Source organism: Condylura cristata, unplaced genomic scaffold (genome assembly GCF_000260355.1).
Source record: "Condylura cristata isolate star-nosed mole 26May11 unplaced genomic scaffold, ConCri1.0 scaffold00008, whole genome shotgun sequence".
Lineage (NCBI taxonomy): Eukaryota > Metazoa > Chordata > Mammalia > Eulipotyphla > Talpidae > Condylura > Condylura cristata.
Window position 1 is genome coordinate 7,237,712 of NW_004567109.1, and position 21,883 is coordinate 7,259,594.

At 57.3% G+C, this 21,883-nt stretch overlaps 1 protein-coding gene across 1 annotated transcript in view; it reads left to right on the forward strand.

Moving 5' to 3' along the window:
• The window catches only part of IGSF21 (immunoglobin superfamily, member 21), a 267,753-nt gene that overhangs the window by 244,320 nt on the left and 1,550 nt on the right, over positions 1-21,883 (forward strand). Inside the window, exons 6-9 of the mRNA XM_004678549.2 lie at positions 375-493; positions 14,837-14,952; positions 17,387-17,861; positions 21,671-21,756. Of these exons, the coding sequence (XP_004678606.2) occupies positions 375-493; positions 14,837-14,952; positions 17,387-17,861; positions 21,671-21,756 (796 nt within the window). The remainder of the gene's footprint in view (positions 1-374; positions 494-14,836; positions 14,953-17,386; positions 17,862-21,670; positions 21,757-21,883) is intronic.

The following is a 21,883-nucleotide window of genomic DNA, read 5'->3' on the forward strand; positions in this document are numbered from 1 at the left end:
GTCCACGGGGCCGGCCCCGCCCACGCTAGCAGAGCGGCTCAGAGAGGCGTCCACGGGGCTGGCCCCGCCCACACGAGCAGAGCGGCTCAGAGAGGCGTCCACGGGGCCGGCCCCGCCCACGCGAGCAGAGCGGCTCAGAGAGGCGTTCACGGGACTGGCCCCGCCCACACGAGCAGAGCGGCTCGCAGCTGCGTCCACGGGGCCGGCCCCGCCCACTCGAGCAGAGCGGCTCAGAGAGGCGTCCACGGGGCTGGCCCCTCCCAACACAGGGCAGGGTGGGCTCGCGGGGCAGGAGCCAGCTGGCTCTGGGTGGGCTTCCTTGGGGACCACTGCTCAGCTCCGACGACGGCGCTCACCTGCTCCTGCCTCCCCAGGCTGCCTGAGGTCCGCATCTCAGACAACGGCCCCTACGAGTGCCACGTGGGCATCTACGACCGCGCCACGAGGGAGAAGGTGGTCCTGGCATCGGGCAACATCTTCCTCAACGTCATGGGTGAGTGCAGACCCCAGGCGCAGGGTGAGGGGAGTGTGCCGCCGAGTATGCCGTCCGTGTTAGTGTCCATGTGTGTGTCCGTGTGTGCGTGTACTGTGCCCAGTGCGCCGAGACACTGTCCAGGGAAGCGCCCCCAAAATGCCCGTTGTGATGGCCGAGGACCCTCTTTCTTCCTACCGTTCTCCCTGAGGGCCTAGGAGGCCAGCCTGCCCTGGCATGGCCAGTGGTTTGCTCTGGGCCCCTGGGGCTGGGGCCTTTCCGGTGGCTCAGTGAGGCCCAGAATGGTGTGGGGGCCCAGGAGAGACAGAGGGGCTTTCCGGTAGGGGACCCTTGACCCAGCAGCCACATCCGCCTGCAAAGCAGGAGCCTCACTGTGCATTGCTAGACCAGGCCCAGGGAGGAAGCGACTTGGCCAGGGCTGGGGGCACTCACCAGACAGGCCACGGGACAGAATGCGCAGATCCCAGCCCTGCCCAGGACTCGGCTAACTACTTCCTCTGGCAAATGCTGATTTCATCTGTTAACCATCAGGCACAATTAGCGAGATTTAAAGATGGTGCCACGCCCCCCACCAAGCTCCAAGACCTCGTGACCTTTCCCTTTAAATATATTTCGAGGTGGGTTTTAGAAATTAAAGCTGCTCACTGCTCTGGCCTGTCTGTGGCTCTGCCCGGGCCTTTCTTCATCACCAGTCCCTCCCTCTAGGTGAGTGGGGCTCTTCACGAGCAGGGGACCAAAAGGGGCCTTAACGATGAGGCATCCCCTGTCTGATTTGGGGAGCAAGGGGTACGTCCCAGAGTAGAAGGGAGAGGGTGTGCTGGTGGGTGCAGCCAGAACCCCCCCATGCAGCAGAATCACAGAGCAGCTCATAGGGGAGCCTGCACCCCAGTCTGCCATCACTGCTCCACTTCCTTCCAGTACATTCTAACACGCTATTTCCAGAAGCCTCCGGGTGGAGATCAAAATGCGAGAGTGGCTGTAATTTCACGCCTATAACATCCCCGCTCTGTGGTGGGGAGAGGCATTTGGGAGCCCCGGGGATGACACCGAGGGTTCATGCCGCACAGTCATTAAAATGTTTTTATCCGAGCTGCAGATAAATTGTAAGCCAATTTGAAAGTTGCGTTCTGGGCCCCAGGAACGCATTATACACAGTCACGCAAGGCTTGCACAGGCTCTTCTTGGGGGTGCAGGTTATGCAGGGGAGCATGTTCAGGGTGTGATGTTACAATCAATTAAGTGTGGGAGGGCCAGACATCCCCACGGAGCCCAGAGATGTTGCTTTTCTGGTTCTGCCCAGTTCTCAGCCACCTTCACCAATGGCCCTACCCCCCGAGGCCACTGATCATTCAGTCCGTAGCTGATGATCAAGGCCAAGTACAGACTGTGCCGAGGGTCCAAGTAAGTCTCGTGGGAGTCCTCTGAGGGCATACTGTCCCCCCCCCCCATTTTATTGACCAGGGAGCGGAGGCTCAGGTCATTTCAGAGGCTCACCTATGTGAGTGCCTGAACAGGATGCCTCCTGTCTGCCCGAGACCAGAGCCAATGCTCCTGACAGCAACCTCGGTGCCCATGAGAACCCTCCCCAGTTTTGCACAGAGCTTGTAACACACATGTCAAGCCCTGACAGGTGTCAAGCGCATGCCCAGTGCTGGGAACCCAGTGGGGACCAAGGCGGAGTCTTCACCTTGTGGACTTGCACTGTACCAGCAAGGAGGACAGTAGAGATGAAGAAACTGTCCCTTAGGAAGGTCCTCTCTCTGTGGCTGTAATTTGCATTTCTCTAATGGTTAAGCACGTTGAGGGTTGAGCATCTTTTCATGTACGTATTGGCCACTCAGTTGACCACTCCAAGATAGAGAATTATCTTCGGGTTGTTTGTTTTCGGTTGGCGTTTTTGTCTTCGTCCAAGTTCAAGTGTCTGATCTGGTATATCATTTGTGTTTATTGCAACTTTTCGCTTTCTCGATGGTGTCCTTTCAGAGACAGAAGGTTATGGTTATGACTATGTCGTGTGTATTCTATTGTTGCTCATGCTTTTGATGGCATGTTGTCTAAGGAGGCCTGGAGTAACCCATGGTCATGATTTACTCCTGTAGTTTTCTCTTTTTTAATATTTATTTGTGCATACAGAACTGGGGTACAGGCCAGAGATGTGGGGTGGTGAGAGGATTCACCAGAGACAGAGTGGGGAGCAGAACAGGCAGATCAAGTGAAATACACTGCTGAGGGGAGCAATAGGCAGGACACAAAAGGCCTGTTGTGCCCTGTGGGTCAGCTCTCTGGCCTGGGATCGAACTCATGCAGAAGCGGCCGCCAGTAGCTTCAAAGTACTGTGCTTTAACCCATTGCGCCACCAGGAAGGGCCCTCCTATAATTTTCTTCTAGGAGTTCTGTAGTTTTAATTCTTAAATTCAGGTGCATAATCTATTTCAAGTTAAGTTTTGGATGTGGTATGAGCTGAATTGTTTCAGCGTCCTTGTTGAGAATCTCTGCTCCTCCTTGGCACATCTGGTGATCAGTCTGGCTCTGCTCCTTCCTGGCTGTGTGACTTCCAGCACTGAGTTCTCAGGAAGTCCTCCTGTCACTTCCTCCAGGCTTCTTATTAGAAGACACTGTCTGGGGAGAGTCACTGCAGACAGGCTGAGCGCAACTGAGGCTGAGCCCATGTGTGTGACACCCAGGCAAACCTACGATTACTGGAATCTTGACTCTGCTTCCTCAGACCAGACTTAACTCAATTCTTTGAACTCCCAGCCCAGGGATGCTTTCTAGAAAAAGGTGCAGATTCTGAGGACCAGTAATTCCGGTGTTGAGAACCTCCCTTAACTTGGAAAAGAGAAAAGTCTATAGCTCCAAGTGGGATGCAGAAACCCTGCCCCCCAAAAGCCTGCCCGTGCTCCTGCTGGTTTGAGCAGACAGGAGAGACTCTCTTCCCTGTGAGGGATGCCTGTGGGCGTGGCCTCAAGGAGTCTGCTGTGCCGGAGGACCATATTCCAGAGTGAGTGCCCAGCGGGTGTGTCTGAGGTCCTAGGTTACTACAGAGGACCGCTGGTCTGAGAATCCCTGGGGGCCCCCAGGCAGGGGCGGTCAGAGCCCCTCCACAGCCCAGGCCACATTCCCACTGCTGGGTGAGATGATAGCTCATTTCCCTGCATTGCAGCTGGAGGGATGAGTCCCCGGCCAGGCTTGAGCTAATTACATGAACTGGCCCCAGGCGACAGCAGTGGCCACAGGGAGGGAGGCTGGCTGCCTGTGGGCCAAGCCAGAGCTGAGGCGCGGAGGTGCTGAGGGGAGCTGTGTGAACCCAAACCTCCCTGCACACGGGGCAGCCTCAGGCCCTGAGGGCCAGACCTGGGTCCTCTTGTCCCCAAGCAGACACCAGCCCCCGCCCCCCTCGCTTCGTGATTGGCGACTAGCACTCAGGTCTCCCTCTGGAACAGGAGTAGCTGGGTCGTCCCCAGCTGAGAATTATTCCTCTGCTTAAGTAGGCTGATTAGAAGCAGCGTTTACTTGAGAGGGTTGCGGACTGGCTAAGGGTATGGGCCTGGGATTCAGATGATTTTAGACCTAGCCCTGCACCGGCAGGTCGGAAGAGCCAGTGCTGCCCCGGGGTGCTCTTCCGCCCGCCCAGCACCTGCCTGGAGGCCGTAGCGGTCCTCACCTGCGGCCTGTTTTGACCATCCCCGTCCTACGAGTGGGAAGACAGAGTAAAGTGAGTGCAAGGGCACAGCTCTGGTGAGGATAGAGAGGGCCGCTCCAGAGAGCATAGGCCTAAGCGTGTGCCTCGGTTTCCCCACCTGCTAATGGGGGGCATACTAATTTGGCCTCCCCTCTCGGGACAGGGACTGTAAAGGCCTGTGAGAGCTCATGGAAAAGCCAACTGCTCTGACTTCCCACCCATGTGGCTCTACCCTTGACCCTATAAATGTCGGGGGCAGGGTCAGCACAATAGTTAGGGATCGCAGCCCATGGGTGCCCGCTGAGCCTGGCAGCGACCCGCTGGCCTCCACCCAGCACTGGTGGAGGAACTCAGGAGAGAGTGGAGCCAGGAGCTCCGGATCCAAAATCTCCTCCTCCATGGTCTTGCTGAGGTTTTTCTTCTCAAAGGCTCCATTCCCTCGTCAGGAAACCAGGAGTAAAGACCGTTCTTCATGGGTGTGGTAAGCGGTAAAGAAGCCAGCCTTTCCGCAGGTAGGGTGTCTCCACCTGGGCCTACCGGCAGGTTCTGAGGACAGGACAGTAGTTAGCAGGACAGCGACCGCAGATCTGGCTTAGGGTTCCGGGCCTAGAGGCAGGTGCACGCGGCATTTCCAGGCAGACGCCCCGGGACAGCCCAGCGGGGAGCACAGGTGAAAGACCAGTGAAAGACCTGGCACTGGCTGAGTTGTCCTCTGAGGAGGGAGGACCCAGCGAGACCAGGTGTCCATGTCACTCCAGACAGCTGCAGAAAAGGTGCGTCTCGGCAGAGGGCCAGGCTGCTGCCCGAGGCACCTCCAGGGGCCTCCCTGCCAGGATCTGCTGAGGGGACAGCTAGGCAGGCCGCGGGGGCCGGATACAGCGGGCTGAGCCTGGCTGCCCTGAGCCGGCTGGCGGAGGCGGGTGTGGCCGGAGCCTGGACATGCACGAGTATGTCCTGAGGCTGGACGCTGATGTCTTTAGTGCCTGGGTCCAGCCCGCAGGAAGGATGGCCGCCCACAGGCCCCGCTAGCCCAGGTCGCCAGCGGAGAGCCAGTTCAGAGAGGGGCAGACCGTGTCCGGGACTCGGAGGAGCACTCTGGCGCTAACTGGGTCATCAACCAAGACAGTCACTGCCACGCTGGGAAGGGCTGCTGACCACCTCCCGAACAGGCTTCCAGATTCCTCCCTCCCTGCCTGAACAAAGCCCGGAAAAGAGGAGTGCCCCGGGTGGCTGCCCGCTGTGCACTCAGCCTCTGGGCCGGCGTGTTCATGGGCTTGCTGGGCCTCCCCGCAGTCCCCTTCCTTCCGGCAGTCCTCCCTCCCCACACCAGCAGCCCTGTGCTGCCTTGTCATAGATTCTTCAGAGGCCCGGGAACTGAGCACAGGTCTGCTGGGAGCCATAAGCCTGGGCTTCCCCATACACGGTGTCATCAGGATGGCAGAGGGACGTGGCCCTCACTGAGCGTGGGCCAGAGGAGCCTCTCAACAGGGCAGCGTGGAACATTCCTCCCAGCTGTCTGGAAGGTCAGCGAGGCAGTGTCCCCATTTTACAGGAGAGAAGGCTGAGTCTTCTGATAAAGGGCAGCTAGAGGCTGATGGCCTCTCCCTTCCTTCAGGGGTCCTGGGACCCTGGCTGCGGGTGGAAGCCACACACCCACGCACCCACGCGCTCGGCATGATCTGGAAAGCCGCACCACCCCCACCCCCGACCTGTGGCAGTGACTGGAAGGTGCAGTCTCATCAGGCAGGCACATTGTTGGGGGCGCCTGGCCGTCACCGGCTTGGCCGCTGGGAACAGACAGACCACTCCTCATTCACGCCTCACACTTGTAGGTCCTTGACAGAACTAATGTTTGCAAGCACCTGCCCCCTGCCTGCCTAGGGGGAAGGACTGAAAAAGATGAGTTTTAAGAAGGGACAGCCAGGACACACAGCATTCCGTCTTCAGTTCAGGGAGCCAGACTTTGGCCAAGCACTTTAAATATGTTCATTTATTTCATCCTTACAGATGTCGGGGAGGTCAGTACCTTGACTATTCCCATTCTTTTTTTTAAAGATTTATTTATTTGTACATACAGAACTGGAGTACAGGCCAGAGGCTCAGGGGCAGCGAGAGGCTTCACCAGAGACAGAGTGGGGAGCAGAACAGGCAGATCGATGAAGTACACTGCTGAGGGGAGCAGGGGGAGGGTCAGGAGAGGTCTGCCATGCCATGTGGTCTCCTCCGGGGCAGGCGGGAATCGAACTCGTGCAGAAGTGGCTTTAGCTTCTTAGTGCAGTGCTTTAACCCACTGCGCCACCAGGGAGGGCCCGACTATTCCCATTTTAATAGATGAGGAAACTGAGGCCTAGAGAGGTTCAGTAACTCACCCAGGGTCACACAGCTAGTGAATGGCTCTGAGGACAGTGACTGCAGATCTGTCCCAGGGTTCAGGGCCTAGAAGCAGGTAAGATTCAGGGCCTAGAGGCTGGTGTACACGGCGTCTCCAGGTAGAAGTCCCAGGACACAGAGCCCAACTGGCTGCAGGTGTGAAGACCTGGCAGGGCCCGGTACAGCTTGTTGTAGAACTCGGACCACCTGGTTCCAAACTCAGGCTCCCTTCAGCTTCTCAGAACAACCCATCAGGCCCCCCGAGCCAAGCACCAGATTCACCTGCTCCGTGGGCGTATCCAAGCAGGTACCCCCAAGCCCTCACCAGTTCCAGGCCCTGCCATGTCTCAGCAGCGGGGCGCACCTCGTGTTCCAGAGCTGCACCCCCCTCCCAGCCACCTGCTCCCCTGGCTCAGCCTCTGGCCCCGCCGAAGCAGGACCCACGGGTGCCCCGGTTAAGCCTTGACAAGTGTTAGGTCAGCACCGCCGTTCATTCTCTCCTCCGGGAGCTGGATTTAGTGTCTCAGCAGAAGGTAAACTTCCCCTCCCTGGGATGGGCCCCTAATTACAAGTGAAATGTGGCTGTGGAAACTGCACTGCCTCGGGCCCAGTGATTTAAGGGGCAGGCACCAGGCTGAGGTTACAGGTGTTAGCAGAGCTGTATGTAGCAGAGTGGGAGAGAGCAGAGGAGTAGCCCACACCCCATGTTCGGGGGAAACCGAGACCAAGAGGGCGCCCCGGGTCAGCATGGCCTGGGAGTCAGCAGCCTGTCTCAGTTTCCCCACCCCCGTCCCCACGAGGAGGCGGGGGTCCTGCTCTCCCTACGAGCAGCTGTCAGAGTATCTTAACTCTGAAATCACCCACGGGGTTCTGGTGAGGTGCCAGGATGGAGCTAAGCTCTTCACTGAATAGTGGGGGGAGCTTGTGGTTATTTTACAGAAAAGGAAACCGAGGTTCAGAGAAATGCAGTAACTTGGCCCCTTGCAGCAGGAATCTGCCAGGAGAACTTGGGTCTTCAGGCTCCTTGCTTGTGTCCTGCATGACATGTGGCCAGCATCACCACCTCCTGTGGGTGAGGTCAGGACGTGAGCAGCTGCGTCAGGACACCCCTGAGTGGACACCCCAGGCGTTGTGGGGAGCAGTAGGCTTCGCTCAAAACCCCAGAGCTGCCAGGCCGAACCTGGGGCTGAGGCACAGATCTGTGGGAAGGGCAGACCTTTGCCCCAATAGAGAAAGAACCTATGGGGCTCCCCCAGGCCCCCCAAGTGTCAGGAGCCGCTCTCTGGTGTGTGGGGGGCGAGGTGGACAGATGGCGGAGAGAGTACAGCCGGGCCTGAACTGAAACTCGAGTAGAAAGAACTCGCGTTTAGCGCCGGTGCCACCAGCAGGCCTCAAATGCGTGTCCCTACTTTTCAGGGGCTCCCCAGCTTCCACAGGCTTCCAGAGGCTTCTTTCATACCGCTACAAATATGGCACCTGGTGAAATCGCCCATGTGTGTAATATAGACCTCTGGGATAGATTGAAAACATCCCCCAAATAGCCAGCCTTGCTGCTATTTAAAACAGACTCATGTCACACCCCATAGATTTCATCTCTGCGGAAACGGCACCTCCGCCGGCCTGATCACATTCCCTCTGTTGCCACATAAACCTGCCCGCGTGGCGGGAGGCAGTAAACCGCCTGGCTTCCCACCGGCGCCGGCGGGGGACGTGCAGGAGCCTCAGGGCACAGGCAGAAGGCTGCACTGCCTGTGGGGGCGGGGCTTCAGGATCTGGGGTCCTGCCCATGCCCTGTCTGGAGGCCCGGAGAAGCCCCTCTGATGTTCTCCGGTCCCCTGAGCCCAGTGCTCTGGGTCATCTCCCAGCCCTGTTCGCCGAGCACCTACTGGGCCCCGAGCCCTGAGTGCGCGAGACCCGCCGCCTGGGTCCAGCCTAACTCAGAGCAGTGCACGAAACTGGCCAAGTCCCTGGGGCGGTTCACGCCTGAACTTGCATTTGAGCCGCCTGATGGGCTTGTTAAAGCCAGTGGCTGGACCACACCGGCGCTGGGGGTTTCTGATTCGGGAGATCTAGAAAGGGGCTCTCGAGTTTTTATTCCTAGCCAGGGTCCCTGCTGGACTGCCGGGGCCGGCCCAGGGGCCTCCCCCTGACGCGTGTGTGTACATGTGCGCTATGAGGCTTTACTTTTCCATCATCGGTATCACTTACGCCGGAGCCTGCTTTGCCTGGCATCATGGATTCACAGCCTCATGCGCTACACCCCCACCCCGGCTGCTCCCCCAAAGCAGCGAGCCAAAGCCTCCAGTTGGGGCTGTTAATTTTATCTTCCACCACTGAGAGAACACAACAGCTGGCAGGGGCGGGCCAGGCAGGTGAACCTGTGCTGCCAGCCAGCTCCTAGCAGAGTGGGGGCGGGGCAGGGGGTGTGTCTGCTCACCCTGGCCTGCAGGAGCACCCCATCTCAGGCAGGGCAGTAACCTGGGCCCCAGAACCCCACCCCACACCGTTGCTCCAGCTCCCAGGACCACGATGGGTGTGGAGGGAGTTGGGCTCCGCTCAGCCCAGCAGCTGCCACATAAAAAAGCGCATCGGAGCCCACAGATACACGGCGTTTCTCTCTCCTGTCACTGATGGCGGCTCCATTTGGGGCTTTTGGTCAGGGTTTTTTTTCCCTTGGCTGCTGTTACTACTCAGTTCGATATTTAATTGTCCCATAAACCAAGAGTCCTGCTTCTCTCCCCTCTCTTTTCTTGCTGGAGATCCCTTCCCACTGGGGGGCTTGGCCTCCTTGGCTATTGCAGAGACGGGCGGGGGCAGGGCGGGAGTCCTCAGCCCTTCCAAATGGGTGCTGCAGGGTAGGGCGCTGGGCCCGCCACACACACCGATTTAGCTATTCATGTGTTTGATGTGCATTTGACGGAGTTTATTGAGCAAATTCTGGCATGTCAGCCCTTAGGATACAACAGTGTTGGGAGGGGACATGAGGTTGGAGGAAAAGACATTTTGCAAACTAGTATATGCTATAGTTCTAATTATGAGAGCTTTGTAAAGAAATAAAAGGTGTGTTAGAATAAACGGACTATTTTTAGATTTGAGGTGACTTTTGAGGAGAAAGTTTAAAGCTAGGCAGGACCCAGTTGTGCAGAGAGACTGAACGAAGGACTTTGGGCAGAGGCAGCAATGTGTGCAAGGCCCTGCCGCTGAAATGGCACGCGTGTAGAATACCTAAGCGCGTACACACGTTATGGACCATGGTGATGGTCACGGGGTGATAGGAAGGTGGTTTTGGTGACGACAAGACTAGAGTCGGGGGCAGGGGCCACTGCATTGCAGGGGCTTATGGGATTCCTTCCACAAAGAGAGTCCATGCTTGCCCGTGCTGGGGCAAACCAAGGAAGGAAATAAGCATTGCAGCTGGATTCCTGTGTGGCAGGTCTGTGCTAGCTCTGAGGTTCAGGTGAAGAAACGTAAGTCCCTTCAGAGAATGCAAAGTCTAGTGGAGAAATAGATGTAGACCCAGGACAGAGTGACAGGCACCAGTGGGTATGAGGAAAGAAGGATTTTCCAGAAACCTAGAAGCTTATCCCAAAATCTGACCAAGTCCTGGAAGGCTGCCTGGAGGCGGCATCACCTAGGTCTGCCCTAAAGGGTAAGGCAGAATTAACCAGCAGAGGAGGAAACAGAGTGAGGAGAGACTGGGGGCCGCTGAGCATGGTCAGAGCAGAGAAGGGCTCGCAAGGAGATGCTCTTTGGAGCGACATTTCCTTGAAGAAGCAGAGAGAAAATGGAGATGAGGACGGGAAAGAAGCTGAGATGTTGGACCAAAAGGGGAAGAAAAGGAGAAATAAAATAGCGGACTTGGAGGGACATCTATCTTCATGGACACTTTATATTAAGAAGGTGGCTTACCTTTTTGTTGAAATATGGTGTAATGACTAGGAGCTGATTGAAAAAGAAGGCAGTCGATAGAGCAAGCTTGCTGAAAGGAAAGAATGGATTTTTGCAAATAATAAAATTTTGAACTTGGCTTTTCCCTCCCCATTCCTCCCCAAAATCTAATTGATCAGCACCCCGTGATAAATGACAGCGGCAGTGTGTGCGAAATACCCTGTGGAGTAGAACCCAAGGAAGAGAGAGAAAGAACCCTTCCTCCAGACAAGGGCCACTCTGGGGAGGGAAGGACACTCCCCTAGTTTCTCAGCCGAGGGAGCTCATAGAAATAAGCCGTTTCAGCCCTTGGCTGTCTGCAGAGAAGGCTCGAGTCTGGCTTCATAGTTGTGTCTCCTCTCAAAAACCCTGGAAGGTAAGAAGGGGCAGATATGTCATATTCAACCCATTTCATAGACGGGAAGACTGACCCGGGCCCGAGTGACTCGCCCCAGGTCCCATGGGATGTTGGTAGCAGAGCCCGGACTGGAAGCTTGGACTATTAATACCAGCACCCAAAGGGAGCTTTGGGAGCTGGGGTGCACCTCAAGGTGGGGAGAGAATTTAACTGTGGTAGAAAGCCTGGGAGTCTAACTATGGTTAGACACGGCCTGGGCCGACTCCACTCTCTGCGAATGCTGGGGTTTCTCTAACAGCGGGCCTGTGTGCTCGAATCACAAAGGCCTCCGGATGATTTACAGAGCAGAGAGCCAGCGTGTGGGCTTCAAAGTGAGTTATGGGGGCCGAAGCAAAGTTCTGCTTTCAGGAGAAAGACAGGCTATATTTCAGAGTTAATTTCATAAAACCGATCGCCCGACATCGCCTCACTGTGTCGATACCGTCGAGTCCATAATGACTTAACTGCTGCCGCCCACGATGGCCACAGCACAGGGCCACAGTGCAGAGCCACAGAGGTCAGCGGTGCTGTGCCCCGGGGAGCCCCTTCTCCCCAAATTTCTGGTCCTGGGGAGTCCCTTCTCCCCACACTGGAAAGCAACTCTGGCCCTGGTTCTCTCCACCCGAGCAAAATCAGCAGGAAGCTGGGAAGTGCACGTGACTGGAGTTCAGGGCCAGAGCAGCTTAGTGCTGGGCCCTCGGTGACCTGACGGTGGCTGCACCCAGGCCCAGGGCTGCTCTCCCAGGGGGACACGTGCGGAAGCGGCTGCAGACCTGAAGCTCTGCCCTTGTCTAGGTCCGTACTGGGGCGTCGACGGCTACTGTTTATCCCCTTCTTGAGCCACATAAACCTGCTCCCTGGCTCTTTCCTAGAGGAGGGCAATTTCGGGGGGCTGGTGCAGGTGGGCCGTGGGTGTAGTGCACAGGAGCACTGCTCTGTGCAATCATATGAAAACACTCACCCCAAATCCGCAGATGAGGGGCGCGTGGGCCACCGTCGCAGGTGAGTCGGGGCGAGGCTGGTGTGCGGGTGAGGCGCCCGGTGGGTGCTCTCACGCCCTGCCGCTCCTGGAGCCCGACTTTGAACCAGGGACGATTCTCTGAAGTCATGGGCACTCACGGCTGTGCCTGCTGCTGGCCACCGCCTTTGACGGGGCACAGCTCCTGGGGCCGCGGGACCCGGACCGGCACAGCGTGGGCTGCTCGCTTTGAACTGGGTCAGAGGCTGCAGCCAGGATGGGGGTGAGGCGCACATGGAGAGGGGGTTCGGGGAGAGGTAGAGACAGAAATGAGGACTGAGCTGGGATGGGGCGAGAGACGGGCAGAGATAGGGTGGGGAGGGGGTGGAAGTGGGGATGAAGATGGAGAAATGGGGATGAGCTGAGCGTGGGGTGGAGCCAGGGAGGCCCAAGAGCAGAGGGAGGCTGCAGACAGGCGCCTCAGTGCCCGGGAGGCGGTGTGCAGTGCCACACTTTGTCCAGGGGACGGGAGAAGGGCTGATGGTGGGGTGGAGCGCCCACAGCAGCCAAGGCCCCGGCTGTCAGCTCCCAGCCTGTGCCCTGGAGACAGGCGGGGACATGCTGAGTGACATTCTCCTGGGACACCGTGATCAGGACATGCTGACAGGGAGCGTGTGGAGCCTGGGCTGTCCACACTGATATTAGCAGCTCTGCTGTGTCATCGCCCATACAATTGAAACCCGTTGTTGTCTTACGAGCGTGATTAACTGTACATATTGCTAACACCTGCTCAGAAATATAACGAAATATAACGAGCGATAGGAACACAGCTCCCGATCAGGGCCTGTGTGGGTGGTGTGCGTGACTTGGGTGCAGAGCGCCAAGATGGCGGGCGTGCCTGTGGTCAGGGTACCTGTGCCGTGCCAGGATTTGGAAAGCCCAGGGCCAGCCCAGGTTCTGCCACTGACAGCTGGGCGACTGTGCAGGTCTCTCTCAGTTTGCTGACCTGCAACGTCTAGCCCAGTGCAGCCCAATGGAGAGGGAAAGCAAGCCACGTACGTGAGGGTAAGTTTGCTCTTGAAAGGGATTTTTTTTTTAATTTGTTTATGCGTACAGAATGTACAGGCCAGAGGTGGCGGGAGGATTCACCAGAGACAGAGTGAGGAGCAGAACAGGTAGATGGCCAAAGTACACAGTTGCAGGGAGCGAGACAAGAGAGATCTGCTGCACCATGTGGGTCAGCTCCCTGGGAGCCAACTCACACTGAAGCGGCTGTGGCTGGCTTCGCAGTGCTGCGCCTTAACCCATTGCGTCGCCGGGGAGGGCTTTCTCTTGAGAGGGTTTTAAAGGTGAAATGATGTAATGACATAGTTCCGAAATCCCGTGTATCCCACATTATTGTAACATACAACGGATGGATTAACAAATTAATGGTATACTTAGCATTCTAGATGACGTCATCTGTACGTAGTGTGTGATGTTACGCTGACGGCCGCGTGAATTAAAAGAACTGGCCGTGTGGAGTGCTCAGGAACTGCCAGGGCGCGTGGTCACTGTTAGTCCGTCCGCAGCCAGGGCGCTTCCTGAACTGGGCAAGTTGCCTCATCTCGTCACTGGCCCCATCTAGGAAATGGGAACACGTGATCCCCCTCCGCGTGGGCGGAGAGGCTTGAGTGCCCGACGTCGCTGCTGGCTGGGCACCGTGAGCCACGCGCGTCTCGCTGCGAAACCCCGGCTGTCCGTGAGAAAGTTAGACGGTGGGATTTGCGGCTTCTGGGTAATTGGAGATTTCCCCCCTCCGACACCTACCCCACTTACCATCTGTTTCAGAAGATCTTACACTTAATTACAATTCCCCGTCTATTGTTCTCCATCGTTTCCTGTGGATTCTGCTTCCCTTGCCGACAGGCGTGTTGGCTGCCGAATGAATGAACGGCTCCTACCTGGCTGTGTCTCACTAGACCTTAAAATAGAGTTGCCAGGCATCTGTCGCCCCCGCCAGACTCGGGGTTTCTCAGCACTGTGTCTGCTTCTTCGCCCGGCACCTACAGCCAGCAGCTGGCACCCTGCCTGGCACGTAGTAGGCGTCGGGAAGTGTTTGTCGGATTTAATTAAACCTAAGTGGAGCGAACCCCTCCTGTCAGAGGAGGCCACGCTGCTTCTGCCTCACCGGCCCACGGCCCTTTGGAGACCACGTAGTGGGACCGTGGTAATAGCGAGGCCCTACTGTGTGCTAAGCTCTCTTGTGCTGGCTCATCCTTCCGACACCTGCCAGGCAGTGTCCCCATTTAACACACTGGGGCTCAGAGGCGGAAGGTTTGGTGACCTGACCAGGGAGCTGGTGACCGAAAGGGGGGCCGTGAGCCCCGGCTCCTCGTGGTGGCAGCCGCAGGGGAAGGGGGCGGGGAGGGGGCAGCTGGACACACGGAAATGAGCCAACTTCTGAAAGGAGGGCAGACTTCTGGCTCCCACCTCTCCCTTCCAAACTGGCACTGCCTCCAGCCCCTTCAAAGTGCCACTCTGGCACTGCTCCTGCGCGCCCACCGCCAGCCCCGAATCCCGGGTGGGAGACCCCGAGCCGCCTGCTTCAAGCAAGTGGCAGGGCAGCCGCAGGCCCACGAGATGCCCAGGAGCTGGTGGGGGCCGGCTGTGCCCGGTCAGTCTGAAGCCTACAATCACGGCCTCGGCCGGCCCGCCTCCAGGTCTCGGGTCCCGCGGTTCCTCTCCCTGCCGCGTTTGTCCCGCACCTGCTGGGGGACCCAGCTCACCGCAGGTCCGCTCCTGCCTCGGGCAGGGCCCCCTTTGCATTTTTGTGTGCCCCCCACACCCCCAACCCGTCTCTGATGCTTCTGGCTGACTTCACTTGTGAAGTTTAATTCAAGCATCTTCCCCACCTGGCGAGGGCGGCAGAACCTCACTGCATGCCCGCGGCCCGGGCCCATCTTCGGTCTCTGTGAGGCCTCCGGCCTGCCAGTCAAACCCCGTCTGCCTGTGTCTCCCCTCGGGTAGCCCCTCCCGCCTCTATCGAAGTGGTGACCGCAGACTCCCCAGCCCCCTTCAGCCGCTACCAAGCCCAGAACTTCACGCTGGTCTGCATCGTGTCTGGAGGGAAACCGGCACCCACGGTGAGTACCCCGGGCTGCCCCTCACCCCCAGTCCCTGCAGGTGGCCCTCCTTTGTGACGTGTCCACCATGTGTCCGCTGCAAAATGGAGGCAGAGAGGTGTGACCTGTGTGGTGACACGGCCACCTGGCCGTTTCTCCTGACCCCCAGGATCCTAGAACTGCACAGTGGGAGTGATCTTTAGGGCAGAGGGGTGTCAAGTGTACCCCTAACCATTATTCAGTGGGGGGGGGCATGTCCAGAGTATCCATGACAGAGCTGGGGCTCAAGGTCATGTCCTCTAGCTCCAGGCCCACTGTGGGAAGGGAAGATGGGGGGGAGGAAATTGGGGGGAGGATAGAGGGAAGCAGAGGGGCAAGGAAAGGGAGATGTTGAGAGAAGAACAGGAGGGAGGGGGGGAGAGGGTGGGGGAGGGTGGTTCCTCCTTGTTAGACCCAACCTAACCGCTGAGCTCTGTCCTTCAGCTCACACATCGCTGTCACGGCCTGTCCAGTGGGCAGGGAGGGCCTGAGAGCCCCAACTTCATGAGCGTCTGGAGAGGGGGCCTCAGCCCCACCCCCACATACACTGAGCCTGAGCAAACACCTTTCTCCTGTTCCTCAGTCTGTAAGGCTTAGGGTGTGAACAACATTAAAGTTTTCAGCTTTTTAGGAGCAGGACTAAAAAGCTGGGCCCCTTGATTTGAATGAAATACAGGGAAACGCCGATGTGTAGGATGAAGGGAGGCCCAGTGGTCCTTATGGATCTTTAAAGCACTCAAGAGACCTTCAGGGCTCCAGGAACCCACAGGCTCCCAAGGCCCCTTCCAGATCTGACACTGTTTGACACCTTGGGTCTTAGCTTATGTGTTTCGTATATTGCTAGGATTTCGTATAAGCTGGAACAGTAGGGAAGTGGGGTTAGCGTTCACGGTGGGAAGACAATGCCTCCCCTCATAGCAGACCCTGAGGGTCTCACAGGTGTGGCCCAGCGATCTGAGCTGGGACCCAGGCCAGCCCCACTGAGACCCAGATGCCAAGAACAAAGCAGTAATTAGGTGTGGAGACATCCAGGGCAGGTGCACCCAGGTGGGGCAGGTGCACCCAGGCTCAGGTAGGCAGACGCAGGAGTGTGGGGGGCAGGCCCTTGGGAGGCCACCTCCCTCCACCCCAAAGTGGGGTGGAGGGAACAGATGAAGTCACTTCTCAAACCAGCAACTGGAGAGTTGGACACGGCGGCAAACCCCCCCTTTAATACCCAGGAAGGGGTCCACGCTCCCCGAGATCAGGCAGGCTGGTCTTTCCCCCCAAAGCAAACTCCTTTTCTGGCAGACACAAAGACAGACTCTTCGTGGGCCAAGACCTGCAGGGAGACCCCTCCCCCAGCCCACCACTGCTGCTATTTCAGACTTGGCAATAAAGTACCCAACCCTGTGCATGGATCGTCACATATATATGTGTATAGATATAAAAGGCCCTTATCTCCCTACATTCCAGGCATCTTACGTCTGTCTGGGACATCAGAACTTGAAAGAATTCTTTGATATAAATTACAAACCTGCTTTTGAAGCACTTTTCAAAAAAAGGAGGGCCCAAAGCAGGCTATTATGTGCATAAGAGATTCTTTGTTGGAGCAATAAACTCTGACAGCTTCTCCGCGTCCCACATTTCATTTCCCCCCACATCCTCCCGCTCCCCCTCCAGCCAGCCCCTCCAGCCTCCTTCCTTCTCCCCCCTCCAGAGAGCTGCTTCCCCTCCTCTCTCCCTGTCTCCTATCGATTTATTTATCTGATTTATTTTAAAAAATACACCCAATCCCCACAGGCCTGTGGGTGCAGGTACCAAAATAAAAAGACGGCAAATTAAATCAAATGCTGCCTCTCAAAAGTTGAGTTCCCCATTAGCAGAGAAAGCAAGAAGACATTCACTTTTGCTTCATCGCCACACCTCGCTCCCTCCCCTGCCCACACCTGGCTTCTGACGTCAGGGTCCCGGGTCCACACAGAGCCTCTCCTCCCAACACCCCACCTCCCCTCGCTGCCTGGCACCTTTGTATCCTCCACAGGCTCGGCCCTGGGGGGTCATGGACCACCCCCTGAAAACCCAAGTGGCCCCCACAGCTGTGTGCAGAGTCCCTGCTGCTGCACGTTATTTCTAAGCACCCAATAACCCCAGGAAGTAGGTGTTGGAGGGTCACCAGCTAGTGAAAGATGACATGGATGCAGCCTATGCCATCACGGCCTGCATGTCCCCAGAGAACCGACCTGATGAGGTCTTGGGGTGCTGGAGGGAAAGGGTGCCTGGCAGGAAAAGGAGGTGCCTAAAGGCCTGTGCACAGTTCCTCCCAGACGCCACCGGGAGGTCAAGGTCACCTGGGAGGTCAGAGTCACCCAGGAAGTCAAAGTCACCCAGAGCCCGCTGGGAGGTCAAGGTCACCCACACCCTCTTGCGATTCCAGGTTTATTTCAAGCGAGATGGGGAACCCATCGATGCGGTGCTCCTCTCAGAACCGCCCGCTGCGAGCTCCGGGCCCCTCCAGGACAGCAGGCCCTTCCGCAGCCTCCTGCACCGTGACCTGGACGACACCAAGATGCAGAGGTCACTGTCGCTGCTGGACGCCGAAGCCCGGGGCGGGCGACCCCACACGGAGCGCCCATTGCGCGGCCTGACGCCAGACCCCGGCGTCCTCCTCCAGCCCACCACCGAGAACATCCCAGAGACGGTGGTGAGCCGCGAGTTCCCCCGCTGGGTCCACAGCACGGAGCCCGTCTACTTCCTGCGCCACAGCCACACCCCGGGCAGCGACGGCACCGTGGAGGTGCGCGCCCTGCTCACCTGGACACTCAACCCACAGATTGACAACGAGGCCCTCTTCAGCTGTGAGGTCAAGCACCCAGCGCTGTCGATGCCCATGCAGGCAGAGGTCACGCTGGGTAAGGCTTGGGGTGCCAAGCCCTTGGGTAAGGCTTGGGGGGCCTCTGCGGCGCGCATGGTGGGGTCTCTGGGCTGCAGGCCACCCGGGAAATGGGAGGGGGCGGGCACAGAGGTCAGAGTCGGGGTCCTTAAGGAGGTGGCTGAGCTGGATTAGAGAACTTGAGCGGCAGGGAGGTGGGGGAGGGGGTTGCTGCATGGAGCGAAACCACGAAAGATCAGATCGGATATATAGGGGCCCAGGGATTTGGCCCACGAGGACGAAGCCTATGGAGAGACAGCGAAGCTGGCTGGATCGGTGCTAGAAGGAGGGAGGTGATTCAAGACTGGTTGAACTGGGCATCCATAGAGGGCCTGGGCCAAGGAAATCACAGCAGTGGCCATTGTTCAGGAGGGCTGATGAGGAGGCAGAGGACAGCTATGGGCTGGGGGTTCCAGGTCTCAGTGGAGAACATGGGACAGTGAGCGATCCACGAGCCCCGGACAGGCGCCAGGGGCGGCGTCGGCACTGTCTCCACAGCCCCCTCTGTCCTCCGCTGCCCTCCACCCTGATTGACCTAGTTGAAGAGGATCAGGTCTTGGCACCCTCACCCCCCACCCAAAGTCCTCCAGTGCTCAGAGGCTGACAAGAGAGACTAGAATCCAGAAGTAGTAGACACACAGATAACAGCATCAATTGATTTTTGGCAAAGACCCCTGAACTATTCACTAGGAAGGGGAAGTCTTTTTAGCAAATAGCCCTGAGCCATCAGACAGGCTTATGGAACCTGGACCTCTGTCTCATATATACACAAGAATTAATTTGAGATGAATAGGCCTAAATGTAAAACCCAGCATCATGAAGCTTCCAGAGCAAAACATAGGAATATAACTTGGTAACATTGGAGTTGGAAAAGAATTTCTTTACGAGATCACAGAAAGCACTAAAGGAAATTTGAAAAGCAGTAAATTGGACTTAATCAACATGTTAGTCTTTTGTGCCTTAGAAGACACTTTTAAGAAAATGAAAACGGCAAACTCTAGACTGAGATAAAAGACTCTCCACACAGGCCAGTGACAAAGGATCTGTTCCCAGAACATATAAAGAACTACTACATGTCAATACAGACAACTCAATTTTTCAAAGAGAAGAGATACGAATGGCCAATCAGCGTATGAAAAGTGTAACATCTTTAGGCATCAGAGATAAAGACAAACTGCATGAGATACCATCACACACGCTAGAGCGGCTGAAATTAAAGACAGATAATACCAAAAGCTGGCGAGGGTGTGGAACAATCAGACCTTATGTACGGCGGGCAGGAGATTAAACAGTTGTACTGCTTTGGAACAGTTTCCTACAAAGACAAAACTACCCCTACATTATGGCCTGGTGGTTCTGCTCCTAAATAGTTACCCAAGAGAAATGAAAATATTTGTCCACACCTATTCGGACATGAATTCTGGGCATCACTAAGAGAAGCGCTCACCCAGTCCCTGGCGCCGCCTCGCAGCCATGGACATTCCATTCTTTCAAACACTCACCCTATCCATTTACTTTATTCCTAACATAACAAACAAAACTCTGAGTAACCCAAATGTCTGTGATTAGGAAAGTGGATGAACAAATGTGTGGTGTTTGTGCACAGCTTCTCCACACTACAGGTAAATTATTTCCTGCTATACTCGGAGAGATGGAGCAACTGCGTGAAAGAATCCAGACACCAAAGCAGACTCACCACCCAGTCCAGTTATACAAACTTCTGCAACACCAAACAAATCTCTGGTGGGAGACGTCAGGGTAGTATTTACCTGTAGAGTGTGGAAATGGGCTGGAAGGAGACAGAAGGAGACCTTCTGTAGGGCTGGGGACTTTCTAGAGCTTGATTGGGAGGTTGGTCACTGATTTGTCAGACTGTGAGCCATGCGTTTCCCTGAAAGTGCCATCACACTTAAAAGCAAATCCCAGCCACAGCTCACCCCTGCTCCACTCGCTGAGACCTGAGTCTTCCTTGCTCCGCCTTCAATGTGCCTGTCACACCCACCCCTGGGGCTTTGCTCTGTCTTTCCTTTCTGCCTCCTCTAATCTTACCCCAGGATGTGACTGACTGCAAGATGCTAGTGCACTTGAGGTGGCGGAAGTGTGCAAGCGACAGCCCCCACTGGCATCCAGGGTCACATTTGGTGCAGCAGTGAGGGTGGACATAGTGACCATCTGCTCAGGACTGGGCTCAGAGAAGCCAGGACCTCGCCTGCCACCTCTGCCCTCAAGGTAGCAGCACACAGGAGCCTCCAGGAATCTCAGGCTACAGGGGAGGTTCTGGCTGTCCAGGTGGAGACAGCATCCCCCACGCCCTGTCCTGCACTCCTGGGCTCCCGACTTCCCTCTGAAGACCTGTGCACCAGCAAGACCTGCTTCCGCCTCTTCATCCTTGCGCTGTGACCTCAGGCAAGACTGCCTTCCGGGGGCCAGTGTTATTGGCCTGAAATATGATTTTTCACGGTAACCTGCCTTGTAAGCACCACGATGCCGTGGCTGACCTAACTGGGGATTAGTGCTCCTGATAAATGTCACTTCCCTGCAGACCCTGCTGGGACTGAAGGAATTAGGTGGAGCCTTCAGAAAACCGGGCAGTGAGGAAGCTGGGCTGGAAGGGGACAGATGTCTGCCCTTGGCCTCCAGGGGCCAGGCTTCCCCGGGAAAGGGCTGCCCACCGCCCTCTGCTGGCTGCAGCAGACAGTGCAGCCCACAGGACAGACCCAGGCCACTGGCCATTCGCCCTCCCCTGCACGGAGAGTTAATACCCCAGGCGCCCCACCCCCAACCTCTGCTTCCTTGTGGGAACAGGCACACACATGGTGGAAGATTCAGTAGAACAGCGCCTAAAAGACACTCAACATAGTGCCCGGCCTGGGGATGTCCACCCCAAGCATCGGCCTTCCCGCCACCATCTCTGGGTGCCCCCAGCATCCCGTGTGGTGGGCAGGCAGGGCTCTGACCCTTGTCCCCACGGAGCACTGGAAGTGACTCATCCAAGGACTCAGACTGTGAGGCCCCGTGTGCACCCACACCCCAGGCCAGCGCCCTTCCTTGCTGCCTGGCACAGCGGCGTCCCCACCTCCCCCACCAGCCCTTCCCCACACAGGCCTGGCTCTTCCCTCCCTGCTTTCTTTCCTCAGCCCCATGTGGCTGCTCAGATGTCTTGCTTGGGGTTTAATTAATTAGTCCTTTGGTCTTGTTCTCCGAGAATGAAACTGGCAGGCCTGGGAGCCCACCCTCCTCTGCTAGCAGCTCTGAGTTCTGCTCTGGGGCCGTGTGCGAAGGGGAGGCTCTGGGGGTGGGGGGTTGGGGACCCCCCCAACCCAGCTCCCAGACCTGGGGACAACGTGTTTTCCCTGGGGCCACCCTGGGAGGTGCTAACAGCCTTCCTGGCAGGGACACCTATGGGGCCTATTCCGGCCGGCCCCCACCTCCCTGGCCGGCTGTCCTGGCACTGGCCTGCTGCCTCCCCAGAGGGTCTCACACCCTCCCTGGAAGGGGCAAGGACACCACTCGCTGACCTGGCTCAGGATGCTGCCACCTTCGGACTCCCCTGGCTTGTTTGCTTATTAAATGCCAACCCCTGTGAGTGCCAACCCCTGTGAGGTGTAAGCTCACCTGTCACCAGCAGGTGACTGGGCTGCCCCAGTCTGGCACATGGCGAGTCAGCGTCCTGGGAGCCCCTAGCTCAGCATGGCTGACTCCAGGATGCTGGCTCCCAGCCATTACCCCTGTCCCCCGTTCCTTGTCCCTCCCCCCGCGCCTCTCTGACCTGGCCCTCCCCCCATACAGTTGCCCCTAAAGGACCCAAAATCATGATGACACCCAGCAGAGCCCGGGTCGGGGACACAGTGAGGATTCTGGTCCACGGATTCCAGGTCAGCCTGTCTCAGCATCCGGGAGGGTGGTGGGTGGTGTTGGGGTGCCGGCACCCCCGGGAGCTGCCCGGCAGTGGGACGTCTCCGAGTCTGGCTCCTATAACCTGTGCAGGGCTGAGCAGTGGCC